Source organism: Plutella xylostella, chromosome 21, assembly GCF_932276165.1.
Source record: "Plutella xylostella chromosome 21, ilPluXylo3.1, whole genome shotgun sequence".
Lineage (NCBI taxonomy): Eukaryota > Metazoa > Arthropoda > Insecta > Lepidoptera > Plutellidae > Plutella > Plutella xylostella.
The window spans coordinates 8,632,030-8,647,602 of record NC_064001.1 but is presented as its reverse complement, the minus strand read 5'-3'; the positions used below and the strand labels follow the sequence as shown (position 1 = coordinate 8,647,602).

Genomic DNA, 15,573 nt, shown 5'->3' with positions numbered 1-15,573 from the left:
ACTACATCATTCAGGTTTTATGCTTAATTCCTTCTCCGTTACAGCTGTCCGACTGTGGAATGACCTCCCTGAGTCTATCAGGAAGGCTCCCAGCCGAGCAGTATTTAAATCACTGGTTCGGGCTCATTATCTCAGCAGGATAGGATAGAAGAAAGATCATCTTTTCTTGCACCTCTATTGTTGTGTGTTTATATAATAATATTATTTATGTATTTATGTATTATATATATATATATATATATTAGGCATATAGGATTATATATTATCTATTAGTAAACTCCATAAGTATAAATTGTTGCAGGATTTTATATTTATTTGTTGCACTTATTTGTTTTTTTTTTTCTCTCTAAAATCGTGTAAAGTTCTTTTTTCTTTTTTTTTTGCACTCCCATACAATTTGCTCCCGGTACCTCCTGCAGGTTGACTGGTAGAAAATGCTTTTAGCATTAAGTCCACCTCATTGTACATATTTACTTCTGTATATTGTGCAATAAAAGTATAAATAAATAAATAAATAAATTACAGATTTTGTTTTATTTGCCAAATGCCCCATTTTTTGAAAAACATTTAATTTAAATTTTTATTACAATATTTAAGTTTTTACATGGGAATATTCTGATGCGCAATTAAATATTCTTCAATATTGCAGAAGGCGTTATTAAGCTAGCATTTTCCGTTTAGGAGTAATTTGATGATATATCAGTGGAACTATTTCATTGCCCGGCAGTGTATATAATGTGTGATTTATTATTAATAAATATATTTAACTGAACTGAACATATTTTATCTAGGTTTAGCTATTTGCAAAGGCTCGCAAATGCGTATTAACGATCCTCACACACTGAGACGATCTGCAATTATCATTCTTTTTGTCGAATGTCAAGCAAATTAAATTACGAGCCTCTCCAAGAATCCTAGCTCCTCCATTTATCCGTAATATATGGGGACAGTCGAGTTATGCCCTGAGGAATCCCACTCATGTCGTTGCGAGGAGCTGAAGGGATAAATTGCTGCACGCTGGTAGATTTATGTGCGGTTCTTTGTAATATGCGCTTTGTTAGTGACCCCGACGAAAGAATACCAATAGTTTATGGATTCGCGTTTTTCAAGTACTTTGGTAGGAATTTCAAAAGGATAGATCGAGTATATTTAATGGTAAACATTTTCCTCCTACTAGGCAAACATTTTGTAGACCAGAGATTTTTAATTCATCTGCAAGTGAATCATCAATCGTATAAATATCAGAACCTGATTGTAATGTTGTACAATATTAGTAAATAATATGACTGGACAATCTATTAACTACGGCTTGACGCCGTATTAGCCCATTTTTTGTATTGTCACCAACATCCTAAGAACCAGCTATCTAAAGGTCGTCAGCGGTTCAAACTTTATTTTACCGCACGACCTTCGAATCGCCTTTCTACCTGTACCATTTTATATGTATGTACATTCCCCTTTACAATATTACTCCTCATATATCATCATGCACCCCTTGTCCACAGGCCGTCAGTGACGTTCATAACACCAGCCATGATAGTGGAGCGCCACACGGCTGCCGGTCGGACCAGACACCGGGCCGGGGCGCGCGCCACGGCGTGCCATTACACCGGCGCCGTGCGCGGCCAGCCCGCGTCCCGCGTCGCGCTCTCCGCTTGCGATGGACTGGTAAGATATTGTAACCTTAAAATAAGTTACAAGTTCGAAGGAGGAAGAGGTATAGTGCCAGTCAAAAGAGAGGTTCCTCCAACCAAGCCGAATGTTGTGGCTTGGAAGGCTGTTGCCGAACTCTTAGTTCACCTTATGTTAGGTAGTGGCTTATCGAAAGAAGTATTTTGAGTGTCAATAAATGATTTTTTGAGAGAAAATCATACCTTATGTCGGCGTCGTCGTTCCGTCACAATTTAAAAGAAGGACTAACAAACACACTTTCGCATGATTCACAATAGTAGCATATGTATATGTACGAGACGAGTAGACTTCCAACACAGAACGGTACAAACATTCTCCAAACTCTAAACACGCGGATTTGAAGCGCCACTCGGCATAACCTTGACCGTCTGCAAATGTAATTTATGTGTTTTCTGTATCTGTACGTGTTCTGTGTACAGTAAGAACTATGGAACTTGACTATTGCACGGGAATAACGTTTAGACATCTCCTCGGAGGTGCGGGGTAAGGCGTGGCTGGAATGTGTCAAAACAGTATTGCGATTTTTGGCAAGGACGACCTCCTAATCATCCCTTATCATTCGTTGGCAAGATATAATACAGATTTAGGCAGGGTCAGTGACTGGAGCACTGCACTGACTTGAAATCAATTTACACGGAGTGTTGGTCAAGTTACGTGGTTGCTAGTGTACGTTCTGGTTCAGCGATCGCCACCCGTCACTGTCAGTTCTAAAGGAAGGTGCGGATAAATCTGGGATTTTAGCACTCGCAAGGTCATCCGAATAGGGAGAGGGTATACTTCGAATATACGTATGGAGATGCTGGAGGTGGTAGAATTCAAAGGGAGGATCCTCCGACCAGGCCGGGTGGTGTGGCCTGGCGGGCAGCTGCCCAACGGTTAGCGTTGGGGATTTCTATATATTGCAGAGTAGGTGAGAAACTTCGAATGCGCGGTGTAGGATTTTCATAGTAATTTGCGTAGTTCCCATACATCTTCTCTGTATTGCGTTTCGAGCGCCATCTGTTGATCTTCGTCTTAACTAGTGGCTAGGAGTCCGCCACATCACTCCCCCACCGAGACCGGAGGGCGATAGTCTTCAGTGCAGCCGAGAGTCTTGATTGCCAGCCAGTGCCGCGTAGTCCGCAGTGAGTCGGGACTGTGAGTGCGGTGAGGAGTCCCCAGTGAGTCGGGGTGATGCTGCAGTGGCGATGTCCACGGTGAGTCGGGATGAGCCTGCAGTGGAGCATGGTGGCAGAGTGCTGCGTCGACCAGGAGAGGATGGCTCTGCTTGCTGACCGGCCGAAGTGCAGTGTGCTGTGCCAAGTTGCTGGTGTGGGTCGAGGGTGTGACCAGGCCTGCGCGTTCGCTGCATGCTGGTGGTCATGATGCCCTTTGAGACCGGATGCTGGCTGGTTGGCTCCAGGGGCTGCTTGCTGAGAGTTCTGCTGCACGGCTGTTGAGGTGAGGAGAGAAAGTCGATGGAAGATGGCGTGGAGGCTGCTCTGCGGGTCTTCAGAAGGCTGCGCTGATGTTCTTCACGGGGTCACCACTATGGAGATGCTGGAGGTGGTAGAGCATCCCCATGCAAAGGGAGGATCCTCCGACCAGGCCGGGTGGTGTGGCCTGGCGGGCAGCTGCCCAACGGTTAGCGTTGGGGATTTCTATATATTGCAGAGTAGGTGAGAAACTTCGAATGCGCGATGTAGGATTTTCATAGTAATTTGCGTAGTTCCCATACATCTTCTCTGTATTGCGTTTCGAGCGCCATCTGTTGATCTTCGTCTTAACTAGTGGCTAGGAGTCCGCCACATACGGATCACGAAAATTCACGGAAGTTTATAAAGGCAGGAGAACTAGTTTCATAATACTACTACAGTTTTAAGATATCAACATTATGTAAACCCTGGTATTATTTAACTTAAATGGTCATGATGTGTTAATTAGGCTGACATTTCATAATTATGTCCTAATTATGCAAAACAAATATTATGGATACAGACGTTATACTGACATTTAGATCCAATTTAGAACTGTACCTGTAATAATTAAGGATATGACCGTAATAACAATAAATTCATAAAAGGTGAGCCTATTAATTTCGTACAGTTAATTGACATAGATAAATATAGGAAAACCCGCAAACTAAATCCTCCATTCATTCGACAAACTCACGATTCGCTTTTAATTACAAAACGAGGCAGAAACCAAACGCAGTTTTAATTATTGTATTAAAAATTAATAGCCTCCTCTCGCATGTTTCTACAGGACTTTTTTCTCTTTTTTGCATCATAAACGGCGAGCATCAGTGGTCCTTAGGCCGTAAATGAGTTTATTTCGACCCTCTCGAGTCGAGATGGTTATCGGAGTGCGCACGAGTGGAAATGGGCAGCATTCGTGTATGGGGTTTCAATTTATGTCCTTTATAGCGTTTAATTAGGTAGGTGGGTTTTTCGGATTAGTTATTTATTTAGGATTCGTGTGATTGGGATTATTGATATTTGCAACAAACAGAATAGGCGAATTTATGCAGGATAAAAAAAAAAATACTCCCTACTAGTCATTCTACAAATTGCTAGTACCTAATACCTACTAAATATAATGTGAATATCCATTTACCTAGTTAGGTTTAGTTAGCTCGACATTAAAGGTTAAGGCATAAAAGTTCTTACCGTCATTGATACCTAATAGTGATAATTTTTTCAATCTATATCCTCAAAAAAATGGTGACAGCAGCTTTTGTAAGCTTAAATGTTTACCTACCGTCTAACCACATTCACTTTCTATCATTTAAGCACACAACTTTTATTAACAGACTGTCTCGTCTGTAATATCTTCCTCCTGCACGATTGCAATTAATAAATATCGGATTCACGATCGATTATGATAACGACCAAATCAATTTATCAAAGCCTGATTTATTAGACGCAGTCAATGAATACTATATTCGTTAGATTTTGGTTTCATTTTCTAATCCTCATTAATTACAGGGGACTCGCAGACAATACTATCGCTTTCTAATGTTCTGGCTGGATGGTTTTACTTTTACTTGTTCAAGCAAAAAAGTTATCAAATATATTATTTAGCCGTTTATAAAACCGGTCGTCCCGTGCTGCAGTGGACAGATTTATAACTGTGGGACGCCCTTGGGCCGGTTGATGCTGACGTTAGACAGCGGTAGTGGCTGGATGAGGACGGCAGGGTGTTTTTTTATTTTTTTTATTTTTATTTATTTAAATCCAACAGCGTTACAAGTTTTTATAAATATGTTTATAGCTAGTTATAATAAGGCCACTAATAGGATTTACATTTTAAACTGTAGTATACATTTAGGTCAGATACAGCTGTTTCTTTTAACACATAATAAAAAAAATACAAACAAAAAATAAAAACAAAATAAAAAATAAGTGCAGACTCAAGCACAAGCATCAGCATACCATCAGCTTAGCACCCCGTCACAATTACATCACAACTTACATCATAAACAGAAGCTGATTACTATAAATTAATAGGTGAATAGTTCACATTGTAACAAGGTAACACGCCACACCATAAGCTATTGCCAAAGACCGCACATAATTATTCAAACTGAAAATTTAAGTTAAATTAAGATTAAGATGAGCAAAGTAATCGAAAAGATTTATTAAGCATGTCCGTAATTGTACATAACTGTATGTTAAATTAATAATTAATAAGCGACCCAATACCATGATACATATTAAACATAGGTAACTTAGAACTTATTTGTTATAGAAGTAGGTGTAAAACTATTGAGATAAGAATAATAAAGCGATTGTTTGGCGTAATTAAAAAATAAATCACTTTGATGTGGGTTATACAATTATTCATAAATATATCTATATATAAATATGAAGTACATATATGTAGAAATACATAAATACTGATACATATATACACAATGATAATTGTAATAGGACATCTCAGCTCCGACAAAACTCTCACACATACTCATCTTCCTCAGCAAGCAATTTAATTATTAGACTTTTGAAAGTAGTTTTGGAACAGTTGAAAATGTCTATATTAGCAAACAGTTTGTTGTACGTTCGAGTTAACCTAGTCAGCACAGAGTTGGCCGCGTAGTTAGTGGAGCAAGACGAGACCTGAAACAGAGGCGTGTGTCGGGTGCGGCGACGCGGCGTGCAGTATGCCACACGACGCACCAGGTCGGGGCTGTCCACCACGTTGCGAACTATGTCATACAGCAGACTCATGTCGAGAACTGTACGTCGTTGATTTAGAGTTAGTAGCCCATTTTGTCTACATCCGTCGTTGTAAGATTTTACAGATTTCCTGAAGCGGTAATTTAAATGATTAACAAAGACCCGTTGAATGTGCTCAAGTCTGTTTTTATAGATTATGTACTGGGGTGACCAAACGGGGCACGCATATTCAAGTAAGCTTCGCACATACGCGTAATATACTATTTTAATAGTGTGAGGGTTACTGAACGGTTGGCATGTACGCAGTACGAAGCCCAGATTTTTAAAAGCTTTAACAGCGATAGCGTCGATGTGCTGATCAAACAGTAGTTTACTGTCAAGCAAAACACCCAGGTCTCTTACAACATCAACCCTCTTTATTGGTGTGTTGTTGAAATTATAAGAGTACTGAATAGGATTCCGTTTACGTGTAAAGCTTATACATTCGCACTTAGAGATATTGACCGTTATGTTGTTGTTTTTATAGTATGTAGACAATCTATCCAGATCAGACTGAATCAACGAGCAATCAAGTTCATTAGAAACCTTGAAAAAAACTTTTTTGTCATCGGCATATAGAAGATGTTTGGAAAATTTAAAGCATTCTGTAATGTCATATATATATGCGCAATAGAAAAGTGGGCCTAAGTGGGAACCCTGTGGGACGCCGGTCGGTATGGTTATGTAGTCGGAACGGTAACCTCCCAGTACGACTGCCTGAGAGCGCTTCGTTAGATAGGATTTGATCCAGCGCAGCAAATCACCGTGTATGCCCAGTCTTTCGAGCTTAGTGAGCAGGATGGTGTGGTCCACACGGTCGAAAGCTTTTTCGAAATCCGTGTAGACCACATCAACCTGCCCTCCACCATCCATATTAGTAAGAGTGTAGTCAAGGAAAGATGACAAATTAGTAGTGGTAGAACGCTTACGCAGGAAACCGTGCTGTTTATCCGAGAGACTTTTACTAATAACTGGGTAAAGATGATTATATACCATTTTCTCAAATAATTTACCTAGTGTATTAAGTATAGAAATGCCTCTATAATGTTCTACCTTGATTTTAGTACCCTTCTTGTGCACTGGAACTATGAGAGCTACTTTCCATATAGCAGGGAATTTACCCTCTTTAAGTGATCGGTTAAAAACTAAAGTAATAGGATTCGAGATTGAGTCTGCACAATGCTTCCAAAAGAATGGAGGGATACCATCACTGCCGGCTCCTTTTTGGTCATTTAGATTTTTGAGGGTATCAGATATAGTACTCATGGAGAATTGTAGACCGGAGAGGCAATCAGGGCTCAAGCTAACATCATGAGATGCGACATTACTAGAAGGCACGCCGAATACGCTTTGAAAAAAGTTATTAAATGCGTCACATATTTCTTTACCGTCTGTATACCTATTATCACCATATGTGACAGACTTAGGGCAACTGGATACTCCTCTAAGCGACTTTACATAAGACCAAAAGGCTGCAGGTTTGTGTTTAATGGCGTTCTCCATTTTAGATGTGTAGGCTTTGAACAGCTGATTGTGGACTCGAGTCTGCCTTGCGCGTAGTAGGCTAAACTCGTCGTAATCTCTTGGATTATTATATCGTTTCCATTTTTTATGGGCCTTTCTTTTTTCATTAATAATTTTTAGAAGTGCTGGACTGTACCAAACGGGAAATTTATTTTTAAATGAATTGTTTCTGATAGGTATATATTCCTGTATACAATAATTAATATGCTCATAAAACCTACCAACGGCTTCATCCAAGTCGCAAGACAATAACTGATCAGACCAGTTGATTTCATTTAAATAATTATTTATGGAAGTATAGTTACCTTTGCGGAAATAAGGAGTTGCTTTAGCCGCTTCCTTAAGATATTTCAGGGATACGTCTTGTATCTGCGAAGTGAAAGCCGGGTGCGCTCGGTCTACCTTAATAAGTGGGGAGGTACAAACGTCAACTAGCTGAGGCAGGTTGGAAAAAGTTAAGTCTAGCGTGTTGCCTGCGTGGTTGGTTAAGGTGTTATATTGAGACAGGCCTAAGAAACTCATTTCATCAATTAACTGTATAGCTGTTTGCTGTATTTCAACCGGGCCACGCTTAATACATAATGGTCCGTCAGGAAGCCAACGCAAGCAAGGTAGATTGAAGTCACCGAGTAAGACGAAGTTGTCATTGGGATGGGAATTTAGTAAGACGTTTGTAGAATCTAATAAGTTGTTAATGTTGTTGGGTAAAGTACGTGTTTCCGGTGGCATGTAAACCACGCCAATATGTAGATTTTGTGAAGAACTGAGCGCTCGAGCCGGCACGGTCACCCACAGCATCTCCATGTCGGGGGCGGCGGGCGGCAGGCGCGCGGGCGCGGGGGGGGCGCTCGGTGCGGCCGCGAGCTCGCGCCGCGCGAGGATCACCACTCCGCCGCCCGTCGACTTGCCGCTGTTCACCAAGTCGCGGTCGGCCCGAAACACATCGTACCTATCATCGCACAGTTCACTGTCCAGGATCCCGCTATGCAGCCAGCTCTCAGTCAGTACTATTATATCATAGGAGTTACTAATTATGTTTAGACGAAGCTGTAGGCATTTAGATCTTAAGCTGCATACGTTTTGATAATACAGTGTTAAACTATTGTGAGTCATAGTTTAGGAGTTATATTACACCAGAGCAAATCTGTTTGGGTATAGTTATATTCAGAATAAAAACACCTAAAGATTACTATCACTTCTAAAATGAGCAGTAGGTAAGAATTAATTAGGTTAGTGAAAATGTTCGCAGTGTCAGTGCCATAAAATATTTCGGTGTAGCAGACAAATAAACAGAAATAAAGAATCAACTTGTGTGTGCCTGGCGTGTTTATTTGATAACATAGTAATACGTGCAATAGGTAAACAGTTATTATCTTGTAGTTACAAGTACCGGACAATTCTATATATCGATAAAGCATATTAAAAGGTAATAATAACAATATAGTGGTAAGGATCGTCCTTTCATGTAAACAGCTAAAACGTACATAAAAGAGTAAATGAAGATAACTTAAACTAAAACCGTCATTGTAACAAAACACGCTTGGTGAGTGTACCATAGTTAATTTATTGTGAGCTACATCACTTATTGCCACTAACAGAATAATAGGTACATAAATAACATCCATACTAAAATATTTTGTTAAATAAAATTGGAAGCAACGAATCAATGTCCACAGTAGGTGTTCCGCACATTGATAACGGCGGGTAGTTGTTGACGACGGACACTGGTCGCAGCCAAGTGAATCATGTTTTAAAAGCAGTTCAGCAAAAAAGGGTGCGATATTTGTAGATGTTACGAGATTAAACTCAATATAGTAAATAGCGTAACCGTATGCAGGTTGATAAGATTTACTTTCAAACTGATAACAAGTAGGCATCTCCTTTAAGTAGATGTATACGAGTACATATGTGTAAGTTCTGTCAGAGTGAGGTGTCCTAAAGTAGTATTTTAAAATTTTGTGAACACAGTATATGTATGTATGTACTGAGTAATATGTTAGTATACGATAAATATTTGCCAAACAAGTTAATAATAGGAAGTAATATGTTGAGATAATTTGATAAAAGATTGCAAGCTACTCGCACCCGTATGTCGCGTATGGGGAATAGATAAGATAGCACAGAGTTAAGAAGGTGTGTAGAATTGATGACTACAATGTTATAATAAATACCTGTTTCGATTTCCTTGCCCATTAATAAAGTTGAAATGTTAACATAAGTGAACAATAAACTGAAATAGTTATATAGTACAATATGATTTACTTTAACTTCTTCAAGTCCTCTTCGTCCCTGATAGTAATAGCAGGAGAAGTTTCGTTTTTTCTTACACGAATAATTCCGTTTTTTGCCCAAGCAAATTGGTACTTGTTCTTTTTCGCGATTTCTTTGCATTGTTTAAGAAGAAGTTTGTTTGAATGTGTTAGTTGCTCGTTGATGAAGATCTGCTTAGGCTCACCGTGCATACCCAGGTCTTTGGTAGTAAAGTATTGATTACGTGACTTAGATATTATTGTGTCCTTCAAAAGACGTGAGCTTAGTCTAGCGATGACGACCCTGGGGCGACCTTGAACTTTAATTCTAGGTGTCACTCTATGCACATGAATGATATCGTTCGTCCCGATTTCAGCGCCAACTTTTGTGAGCAAGTCAATTGTAAGCTTCGGTAGGTTTTCTCCTGTATTCTCTGGGATACCGACTATTTCCAGATTAAGTAGGCGGTCTCTTTGATTGTTATCATTGATTTCTAGCTTCATAAGCCTGTTCTGGTGCTTTAACTCTTGAAGTTCATCATTCATATTGGTGGTTTTCTTGACATCTTGAGACAATTCTACTATTTTTTTATCAAAAGTGTCAATTTGATCGCCATTAAATTGTACAGAGTGTTTTAGAGTGGTGACCTCCTTGGATAGTTCATGGTGTTTTGTGGTTAGCTCATAAATCGACGATTTAATTGAAGAGAACTCACCACGAACACTGTTCAGATCGTTTTTTAACTCCATCGTTGTCTCAGTAAGTTTCGAGAGATCTCTTTGCAGCACATCAGTGACGTTATTATTCAGTTCACCAAACTTAATTTCCAATTCCGTCTTCCAGCTGTTAAGGGAGTTCATTAGATCCTTCGAGAAATCTTTAAAAGCTTCAGAAAAATCATCTCCGTGCTTTCGTTTACGCAGGTTAGTGTTCTCCGGGTCAGCCAGCTTCTTCAACAGATCCGCTTCAGAGCAGCTGTGTTTTTTCGGAGAATGCATCATGTTGCCGATGTAGCGTATCTACGAGATTTATAGGTCTATGGTTGAACGAAAAACGTATCACAAAGATCTCACGCGAGATTGCACTTTAGTTTGCACAGATTAAGACTCAAAACTGATTGAAGGTATTTTATAAAATTATTTTAAAGTTAATGAATTATTGACGAAGAAACAGCAACACGTCCGACCACAACGATAGCGAGCGCTTTGGTGTTGTGGCGCTCCTTAGAGGTCCAGCATTAGATGATTACGGGCTGATGATGATGGGACATCATTCCTGTAATGTTGTGTTATTATGCCGAAAGAGGCAACTTCATGCATTTTTTTGCGATTAGTTAGTTGTTCCAAGGACAAAAAAATTGTTAATTAAAAATGGTTAAAAGAACAAAAGACATCTAGTTATAACTATAGCTCAAGCCACGGGTGCGATATATTGCAAAAATTAACATAGTTAGATAAGATAATGCCAAAAGCACACTTGGTGTGGGTGTGAGCTATGGTCAGAGCAAGTACCAAACTTGTTTGTTTTGGTCTACATGTACTAATTAGTGGTAGCCGACCGAAGACATTTTTATAGTCACAATCAATCAAACAGTTACTATTATAATTCATATGTTACGCTTTTACATGGCAGTTGTTACAAAATATTGCTATAGGCTTGGCTTGTGGGCGGACGATGTTTAGTTTTTTGCTGTAAATTCGAAACCAATATGAAACGATATTTAAGTTCTAAGAATCATTTTCAAATAGGCCATAGATACTTAGGTCATAAAGTTTCGTACAGTCCTATAATATACAATATCTGCATCATAGTCCACTGGATGCGGTCGAAAGCTTCCAGCATTCATTTCTTATCAGCATATTTTTCATAATATATATAGTGCTTACCAAAAAACTAAGTACGTACATACCTATACTATACTGCATACGTTATACCTATGATATGTTGATAAAATATAAATTGCCGTCATAAAACTGTAGTTTCTCTATTAATATTCTCTATTACGTATGACAGTCAAATCTTAATTAATGTTATAGGTACGTAATTACAAGCTTTGCGGCGTAACTTTATAGCCCCAATATTCCCCATACCGCGATGATCAATATTCCATTAAAAATTCAAAAGCAATCAACTAGTCTTTAATATGTTATAAATACTCTATATTTTTCATTTACTTGCCGTAGCTAAAAGCCATGTCGAGACTAAATGAAAATTATCTTACGCATTAATCACAAATAAATATTTTATGTTGGTGAAGTCTGGTGGGCATCCAAGAGTGGAACTAAAAATAAGTAGAGATTTGTGCGTAGATATAACTACTAATAAATATGATTGTATACATATAGGAGTACCTACCTAGATGCTGTGTTAGCTTAAAAACGCTGTAAAAAAGTCAATATTCTAAATAAAACAGTAGGATCTAACTCCTAAACAATATTCGCAAAACACAAATATGCGGGCAATCAATTATTTATCAATTACTGCAAGTGAAAGACGAAGAGCTCAGAACTATGTCCGGAACTAGAAAATTCTAAACAATCGAACTTTCGCAAAAAAATATACATCCCATCGATAAGCTAATAGTCTCCTAGCAGTTGACACGGAGGAGATCCAGGAGGTTTACTCTACAGGGTGTTGCAAAATTGGTATGCTAAGCCGAAACCAGCATGTGCAGCATGGTATATCTAAGCCCGAAACTGAAATCAGAATTTGAAAATTCGCGAAGAAAAAATTCATTTTCCATAGAAACTTTGTTGGTCACGTGACTTTTTACTATGGAAAATTATTTATTTTTTTGCGAATTTCCAAATTCTGATTTCAGTTTTGGGCTTAGATATACCATGCTGCACATGTAGGTTTCGGCTTAGTATACCCTTTTTGCAACAACCTGTATACATTCGAAAAATTAACGAACGAGAGCTGTCGTGATGATTGACGTTTTAATACCACCAATAGAGTCGTAGATCACGCAGAAACTCTCTTAAGCTTAATTTTTCGTCATATAGAGTGACCCCCCAGTTGACTCCTTCGTCTAATGTAAACAGTCACTTGACTACATCTTCACCTCGAGAGATTAAACACACTCACTTTCTACGGGAGAACTTTATGCAGGAGCTATGCATCATTTTACCAAAACAAATATTAGGAAAGTAATAAATTATTACTAATAATAAAAAGTAAAATATTAGGAAAACAAATGTAATAAAAAAATGACAGGAAATTGGAACCGATACCGAAAGATAGTAAAAAAATGACTTTTGTAGTCAACCGTGCATCATCATCAAAACAAAAAGGTTTTCGTCATTTTGACGATTTCAAACTGTATGAACGACGACCTTAGCCGTAAACGAAGTCTCAATACTCATATTTTCGTTATAGTGCCACACATTATTAAAAATTTAATGTCGTATGTTGACTTTAAATCAAACTGCCTCTGTGGTCTAGTGGTAGAAGCTTCGCTTCATGACCCAGAGGTCCCGGGTTCGATTCCCGGGTGGGACCATCAATTTGTGTTTCTAAATTGTGGTTCTAAGTTTGGTTAGGACATAGAAGGCTGATCACCTGTTGTCCGAAACAGTGAAACGATCCATGCTGTCGGATGGGCATGTAAAGCAGTCGGTCCTGCGCCTAGCTCTCTCCAGTCGTGTCGGTCAATCCGTCCCATTGGGCTATGAGAGTGATGGAACAGAGAGTGCTCCTGTGTACTGCGCACACACTTGGGCACTATAATCTACTCCTGCGTAGATGGCTGATCTCAATTGAGATTGGCCGCCGTAGTCGAAATTCGGCTAGGAGGACATTATTTAAATCAAATTACAGTGACAACATAAAATAACAAAAAACACATACCTACTCATCCCAATCTCATCTACGCAAACCTACCTCATAGGTCAAAGTTGTTTTTATGGTGTCCATTTTAGTTTACCGACCATATATCTTAATGGATTCTGAAGCCATTGAACAGAGTTACAAAGCACCGCGATAACATCGTCAATTAATGTATCTCGCGTTTCAATCTATCTCGAAATGTAGTTGCCTGAGTACAGTCATACACTGGCTTGACCCTTTAGTTACAGTCAAAATTAACTCGTACAACTCTCGAAATAGAGACGGTTCAAATTGCTACGGTTGCGTCTTCCACAGTACATAATAGTCATAATCATAAGACAAATCCTCACTGACAATACTTAATGGGATCACGAACCCAGCAAGATAGTTCAAGGGCGTAATATGTTCGGATGAGAAATGTTTATGTAATTTCAATAAAGATTTTACGATTACCGATGGATGGAAGTTTAATGTTGTGTGGTTTGCTTATGCTTATGTTGGCTTCGCTTATAGTTTCGTTAGCTTTAGTTGACTTTTTACTAAGATTCCATTACTGAAGAATTTTAACATGAAAAGCACTAGGTTCTGATTTAGTCTATCAATATAAATGCTAGGGGCTACTGGGATTATCAGGGAAGCGTAATAGAGGACCAATGCTTTAGTAAGAATGGTGCAATCAAATCATAAGAAAATGTTCAATAGGTACGCACCTTTACTTTCCCACCCTTTACGTAATAACTAATTATTCCTATGCGAAATGTATTTAATATGAGTTTATTTTTAAATAAATTTATTGGTTCTTTAAGATATTATAAATCCACCATACCAAGTCATGAGGCGACAGACCGACTGGTTCGACAGTCTGTACGAGTATTTAGGTGGGTATTCTCAATTATCGACCTTGTGTACACATTTGATGAGTTGGTTTAAATATCACAGTGCTTATTGAATTAGTAAGCCAAAGTTTACCGACGATTTCGTTCCATGTGGTATTTCGCTAAAATATACCAAGTTTGCACTTACGTACAACATACAAGATTCATTGGTTAAGGTTGTTGTTATTTAAAAAAATAACTGAGCAATAATATTTGTTATTTATGCAATTACCAGATAATTTATATTCCAATAGCATACGACTAACGTTTGCTTAAAACGTTAATGAATTAGTAGGTAAAACAAACCATGCAAGTATTGTTATAACCAAAACAAATATTGAAACTGTAAATACGTTTTATCGAATTAAAACACTTGAAGGTTAATCTCCTTTTACCGGTTATTTAAACGAAAGGAACATTTAGCGATAAAATAAGATAAATATAACTTAAATCTATAGATTATATCCGGATTATCAATCACCTTCCGTCTAACAAGTAGGTATATGTAGTACAAGTAAACATAAAAGTATACTTATTTTTAGAGCCTATGCTGAGTCCAAAAAACCGGTACACTTAAGTGATGTTAGTTTAGAAACTGAACATTTTCTAATGCCTCGGTAAAGACTGCTAATTGGATAAGTAAAAACATTTTTATAATCACAGCTATAAAAAGACCATACAACAAAAATAAACGCTATATCGTACGGCTATAAAATCAGTTAGATTCGAAGAAAGTCATTCATTCAAATTCTATTTGTAAAAGTAGAAAATAAATAGTTGCCGAATGACTCACGGCGCTATCTCCTCGAGTACTCCAGATACCTCCACGCACAGGAGATATTGCAACAACATCGTAAATCGTGGTTATAATATCTGTCAACCGATAGATCAGATAGGAAGCGATCACTGCGAGGGTGGGCAGGAAACATAACTAACAAGCGATCGGACGATCTCCCCGATAGCGGCGGAGATATCCTGTGCGTGTCGCGACCAGACAGCGAGCTGAGGCCAATTAACCATAGCCCAGACCACATCGCACCGCCTAACGAGCTAGCCGGTGTCCCAACACTATCATAGAGCTACATTATATTATTATAATAATAATAATTAAGCTTATATGTATTGTATACCAACTAGTTTTAAGTCTTTTTTTGAAAAGATGGCTCAGGAGTTTCTTGCCTCCGTTCTTCTCCTTAGAGTGGATTCGT

General features: G+C 38.5%; 1 protein-coding gene across 2 annotated transcripts in view; it reads left to right on the top strand.

Annotated features, from left to right (window-relative positions):
- LOC105385429 (A disintegrin and metalloproteinase with thrombospondin motifs 7) overlaps window positions 1-15,573 on the top strand; it is a 92,378-nt gene that overhangs the window by 54,183 nt on the left and 22,622 nt on the right. For both annotated transcript variants that reach the window (XM_048628605.1, XM_048628606.1), the window contains exon 4: window positions 1,506-1,668. In XM_048628605.1, coding sequence (XP_048484562.1) covers window positions 1,506-1,668 — 163 coding nt within the window. The remainder of the gene's footprint in view (window positions 1-1,505; window positions 1,669-15,573) is intronic.